Below are 6,117 nucleotides of genomic sequence, written 5' to 3' on the forward strand. Positions count from 1 at the left end.
ACCAGGAATAAGACCTAAGCATTGCCAAGTGTGGCTCAAAAATAAGAACAGAAAAAAAGAGAGAGAACACTGGCTTCTCTAGAATGGTTCTCTTCCTTTTCTTCTGCTACTACTGCTTTAAAAGTGATTGAGTGTCCTTTAAGACTGTTGACTTTTGCTGTCTCTCCAGCCGGACATATACCCAGGAAACTGCTGGGCATTCAGAGGCTCCCAGGGCTACCTCGTGGTGAGGCTATCAATGACCATCCATCCAACAACCTTCACCTTGGAGCACATCCCAAAGACTCTGTCACCCACAGGCAACATCACCAGTGCCCCGAAGGACTTTGCTGTTTATGTGAGTTCTCAGCCGAGGGGTGCTTGCTGTCAGGAACCTCCCCATGGGGCCATGCCAACACTTCTGATGGCCTTCCAGGCTCACTCTCTCCACCTGAGACACTAGCCCACAGAGGGTACTTCTACAAGACATGTCCTCCAATTCAGGGTAGGGGGTATGTGAGGAGTGTCAAGGTGTAGGGATGTCTCACTGTCCTGTGAGGACAGTGTCATAGGTATAGGGATGGTGACCTATGAGAACAGTGTCACAGGTGTTGGGAAAGTGACCTGTGAGGAGAGTGTCACAGGTATTGGGAGGGTGTCCTGTGAGACTACCACAGGTGTAGGAAAGGTGTTCTGTAAGGAGAGTGTCACAGGTATAGATATGGTGTCCTTTGAGTGGAGTGTCACAGGTGTAGGGACAGTGTCTTATGAAAAGAGTGTAATGTAGGGAGAGTGTCCTACGATGAAAGTGTCACAAGTGTAGGAATGGTATCCTGTGAGGAAGAGTCACTGAAGAGTGTTTCACAGTACAGGGACAGAGTCCTGTGAGAGTATGTTTCTAATGAGTGACAGTCCTATGAGGAGTGATTCTGACATCCCAACTGTAAACATCTCTCTTCACTTTTGTCTCCTTGGCTATAAAAGCTGCTCCAACTCACTGTATGAATTTGCAGTTTCAGAATAGAAATAGGAATGGAAGAAAATTCAGAATTGCTTTGAGTAGCCTGTATTCATTTTTAAGATCTGTTCCTCTTCTTTTCCCCCTTTTAAGAACAAAAACTGTAGCACTGTAGCACTGTCATCCCATTGTTCATCGATTTGCTCGAGCGGGCACCAGTAATGTCTCCATTGTGAGACTTGTTACTGTTTTCGGCATATCCAGTACGCCATGGGTAGCTTGCCAGGCTCTGCCGTGCCGCCAATACAAACGAGCAAAAAAAAGAAGAAAAAAAGTAAAACAGTTATGCAGTCAAATAGATAGTATAGCAGTTAGTATAGCAGTTATGGCACTTGCGTTGCACTTGGACAACCTGAGGTTGATCCTCTCACCCCATATGGTCCCCTGAGCCCTGCCAGGAGTGATCCCTGGGTGCAGAGCCAAGAGCAAGCCCTGAGCACAGGCAGTGTAGCCCAAAGCCTCAAAATGAAAGGGAAAAAACCCACACTTGAGAACAGGCTATGTGGCTCCAGGAATACCACACAGGCCCCATTTTCCATTCTTGGCAGCACTGCCATGTGTGGCCAGTAAGTTCATAATCACTGTCACTGTCGCTGTCATCCCGTTGCTCATCGATTTGCTCGAGCGGGCACCAGTAACGTCTCCATTGTGAGAATTGTTGTTACTGTTTTTGGCATATCAAATACGCCACGGTTAGCTTGCCAGGCTCTGCCATGCGGACGAGATACTCTCGGTAGCTTGCTGGGCTCTCCGAGAGGGACGGAGGAATCAAACTGAAGTTCATAATAGATAAATATTTAGCAACATTTGTTTTGTTTTCAAAAAACATATTAAGGTTATGGAAGGCAAACTTAAGGTGCTTGCCTTGCCTGCAGCCTACCTAGGTGTGATCCCAGCACCACTCCCAAGGCCCACTAGGAGTGAACCCTGACCACCACCAGGTGTGGTCAAAAAAATTAATCAGGGGCCGGAGCGATAGCACAGCGGGTAGGGCGTTTGCCTTGCACGCGGCCGACCCGGGTTCGATCCCCGGCATCCCATATGGTCCCCCAAGCACCGCCAGGAGTAATTCCTGAGCGCAAAGCCAGGAGTAACCCCTGAGCATCGCTGGGTGTGACCCAAAAAGCAAAAAAAAAAAAAAAAATTAATCAAATATTTTTCACAGCAGTAAACTTTTGTTGGTTTGTATTTTGTTTCAGGGGGGCTAGTCCTAGATGCTCAGCCTCCATGTGGTACCAGGGCTGGAACCTGGTCTCATATGAGCAGAGCATGTAATCAAGTCCTTTCTCCAGCCCTGAACACTTTCTTTCCATCTCTGAAATGCCACATAAACAGCCCGTGGCCCAGTGCTTGTCTTTTATGGAGGACTCCATTCCCATCTCTCAGTGGTGCCCTGGCCAGGGCCATGGAGAAAGCAGACGTGCCCTGAATGAATGCCCATGTCATCCTTGGCACCTTGCTGGCTGCAGAAACCAGTGTGTTAGCTTGCAGTACCTTTTAAGAACTGTCCTCTCTTTTAAAATCTGTTCACTCGGTAGTGTAAAAATAGGCTTATTCTGACCTCAGTTTCCATGTTTTACATATTTCATTCAAATGTATTTTGTCTGGAGGCATTTCGGAGTACTTAGGAGTGCTAAGGGGCCACTCCTGACTCAGTGCTTGACACCAGGCAGTGCTTGGCGTGTAGCTTGGGCTCTAGCTCTTTGAGAATCTCCCCAGCCTCCTATTGTCAGTCCTAGTTTTATACTTAGTTATAGCTGCTCTTAACCTGTTATTTTTCACCGTATCTTTGTATCCTTATGAAATAAACATTTCAAAGAGTCCCCTCAATTTCCTACTAGAACTTGCTTTCTTGTTTTTGTTGTTTTGTTTTGTTTGGGGGCCACACCTGGCAGTGCTCAGGACTTACTCCTGGCTCTGTGTTCAGTGATCTGATAGGGCTTGTGGGGCCACTTGAGATGCCTAGGATTGAGCTCAGGCAGCCACATGTAAGGCAAGTACCCTTCCTTCTGTTCTGTCTCTCCAGCTTCTAGATCTTTTTTTCCTCCAGGAAATAACCAGACAATCCTGTACCTTTTCTGACCCTGTGTTCCAAACAGGTCCCTGCCTGCATCCCCATCTGCACTTTTGTCTCCTGGTAAAGCTGCCTGTTGAGCAGTATGGCCCCTGCCTCACCTTTGCCCCATAGTGGGCAGATGCCTCCAGCACCATGTCAGATGGTTGCCTCTCATTTTATTTTATTTATTTATTTATTTATTTATTTTTGCTTTTTGGGTCACACCTGGTGATGCTCAGGGGTTACTCCTGGCTCTGCACTCAGGAATTACTCCTGGCGGTGCTCAGGGGACCATATGGGATGCTGGGAATCGAACCCGGGTCGGCTGTGTGCAAGGCAACCGCCCTACCTGCTGTGCTATTGCTCCAGCCCCTACCTCTCATTTTAGGGCTCCTCAGTGGCGAGTGTCCTCTGCAGGGAGCAGTCAGTCGGTGGGCAGCTACTTCTCTGTGACCTTTGGTTTGCTCTGCTCCCCTCAGCTTTCCTCACCAGCTCTGCTTTGTGTCGTGGCTGTGACTCATGTAAACCTTCCCAGGTTGAGCCGGTGCGCCTTGGCCACCGCTGAAGGGCTACATGTTTTGCTTGCAGGGCCTGGAGAATGAGTATCAGGAGGAAGGGTCGTTGCTGGGACAGTATGTATATGACCAGGATGGGGAGTCCCTGCAGATGTTCCACGTGCTGGTAAGGACATTCTGGACCCTGGTCCCCTCCCCAAGCCTGTGTGGTGCCCAGGGTCAGAGTCAGGCAAGAGGCATCTCCGCCTGAGGAGCCTTTTCTTAACTCTGATCCTTTGGAGCTAATCTCGGCAAAGTCCTTAGGAGGCATCTGATTTCTTCCCCGCCACCACTCCCAGAGACAAAGCTGGGAAGCATGGTGTCAGCAGGAAACAAGAGTGTGTGGTTTTTTTCTTTTCCATTTCAGAAAAGACCGGAGCAAGCTTTCCAAATAGTGGAACTTCAGATTTTCTCTAACTGGGGCCATCCTGAATACACGTGTCTCTATCGGTTCCGAGTTCATGGAGAACCTATCAAGTAAAGCCCACTCTTCATTGTTGTACATTTTGTATATAAGGGACAACCTGAAACACTGGAACCCTCCCTGGATGGGGGCTTGTAGAGTCACAGGATAGCGTCACCCCGGTCCTGGGTCCCTGGCTGCCAGCACCTTTCGGGGTGGGGGAAGGTGCCCAGTGCCACCTTGCTCACTGTCCACACATCCCTCCCTCTGCGTGACCAGAAGCTCATGGAATGTGTGTACACCAGAGGCTGGCTGGTTCGGGATTGGGGTCTGAACATAAAACTCTACACTTGTATTTTCTTGACATAAGAAACAAAGGAAATGAAGGAAGGTTGACGTGCTCCTGCAGGTTTGCTGTTCAGCCTGTAAAGGACTTTGGGGCACAGATTTTCATCTATCACATCTAATGCACATTTCATTCAGGGAAAAATATTGTCGCCAAATGCCAGAATTTCTCTTTCAGGACTGGGTTTTCCTTTATTCAGCACCAGTACATAGTACTTCATGTCAGCAGATAGGGAATCACTTACTTGCCTACTTTTGAGAAAGGGTTTTCCAGTCCCGGTGGGCTCATGCTGGTGCCCCTCAGGGTGCTGTGGTAGGTTTGGGGCAGGGAGTGAGCGGAAAGGGATGTTCTGCTTCTGAACTGGCTCATACCTGGGCTTCTCAGGGCTCCGCAAGGCGCACCCAAGCGCATCCTCTCACCCTCAGGAGAAACGAGAACAGAGAAATCCATTTGTCTTGGCTGCTTTCAGGTTTTGTTTGCATTTTGCTGAAAAGCAACCACTAACACGCCCCAAGTTTTTCACCATGTACTCTAGTCCTCCTCAGAGATGGCCCAGTGTGCCAGGCTCACGAATTGACATATTTTGATTGTAACTTTTCTCCTAGCAGCACTTTCTACCACACTAGTTGGGGGTTTCAGTTCATGACTGAGGCCATTCTCACCTATTCTCCTGAGACCCTTTTTGGTTATGATATTTAATATTTAGACTATTTTACTGAGCAGACTTTACAAATGAGCTATCTGCGAGGCACTTAAGTGTTACAGATGTTTTACCTTAAAGATTATTTAAGTTCTATTGGGTTGAGTTTTATGATGTACCATAAATGTTGTATTTTCAGAAAAAGCTGACTGGTTTTCTGGAGTTTTACATATATTGCACAGCGGTCCTCAAATACATACATAGAAAAAACAAAGCAGCATTTTTGTCACTCTTAGAATTGGAACTAATCTCTATGCAGCTACAATGAATAAATGTGTACAGGTGTTTCATATAAAAATTTCCTATATAAAACCAAATTTGGGTGTTGGGTGGAGATATTTTGAATATTTATTTTTAAAAATAGGACTTTGTGCAATGTATTTTTGTAAATGTTTTTCAAAATATCTGTCTTTGGTAGTGCTTACTTTTTGCTGCTGCCAAATTGATAAGATGCTATTGAAATGTTTAAATAGTTTTAATTTTTAAAAGTGCATGTGAAATTTCAAATGAATAATAAAGTTTATCTTTTTTGTTTGTTTGTTTGTTTCTGCCCAAAGGGGTGTGTGAGAGGGACACTGGATGTGGGTGTCCTTACCCCAGGAGAAGCTGCGCGTGTGTGTGTGTGCGTGCGTGCGTGTGTTTGTGTGTGTGTGTGCCAGGAGAAGCTGCGCGTGCGTGCGTGCGTGCGTGCGTGCGTGCGCGCGTGTGTGTGTGTGTGTGTGTGTGTGTGTGTGTGTGTGAGCTGGCAGGTGCGGGTGTCGGGTCTCAAACAGGCTGGACCGGCAGTGCCATCCAGGCTGCCGCGCTCTGCTCGCCTGCACCCAAGCCCCTCCGCAAGTATGCGCCCCAAGTTCAAGGGCCATCGCTAGCTGCGACACGCACTCTTCAGACCCTGCTCCTGACACCGACCTCTCCGCCGGGCATGGAGACCCTGGGACCCCGCTGCCGGCGGTGTGTCCGCGGCGAAGACGCCACGCCCGCCACAGTGGCGTCGGCACCGCGGTCACGTGATGCTCAGCCCCGCCCCGTCACGTGACCCGCGGCGCCCCGCCCCCGGCCCC

The 6,117-nt window shown here is 48.4% G+C and overlaps 1 protein-coding gene across 4 annotated transcripts in view; it reads left to right on the forward strand.

Annotated features, from left to right (window-relative positions):
• Positions 1–5,590, forward strand: part of SUN1 (Sad1 and UNC84 domain containing 1) — a 41,393-nt gene extending 35,803 nt beyond the window's left edge. For all 4 annotated transcript variants that reach the window (XM_055135913.1, XM_055135915.1, XM_055135916.1 and 1 more), the window contains 3 exons: positions 170–337; positions 3,642–3,734; positions 3,975–5,590. In XM_055135913.1, the coding sequence (XP_054991888.1) occupies positions 170–337; positions 3,642–3,734; positions 3,975–4,088 (375 nt within the window). In that variant the 3' untranslated portion in view covers positions 4,089–5,590. The remainder of the gene's footprint in view (positions 1–169; positions 338–3,641; positions 3,735–3,974) is intronic.
• Positions 5,591–6,117: the final 527 nt, after the last annotated feature.

Source organism: Sorex araneus, chromosome 4 (assembly GCF_027595985.1).
Source record: "Sorex araneus isolate mSorAra2 chromosome 4, mSorAra2.pri, whole genome shotgun sequence".
Lineage (NCBI taxonomy): Eukaryota > Metazoa > Chordata > Mammalia > Eulipotyphla > Soricidae > Sorex > Sorex araneus.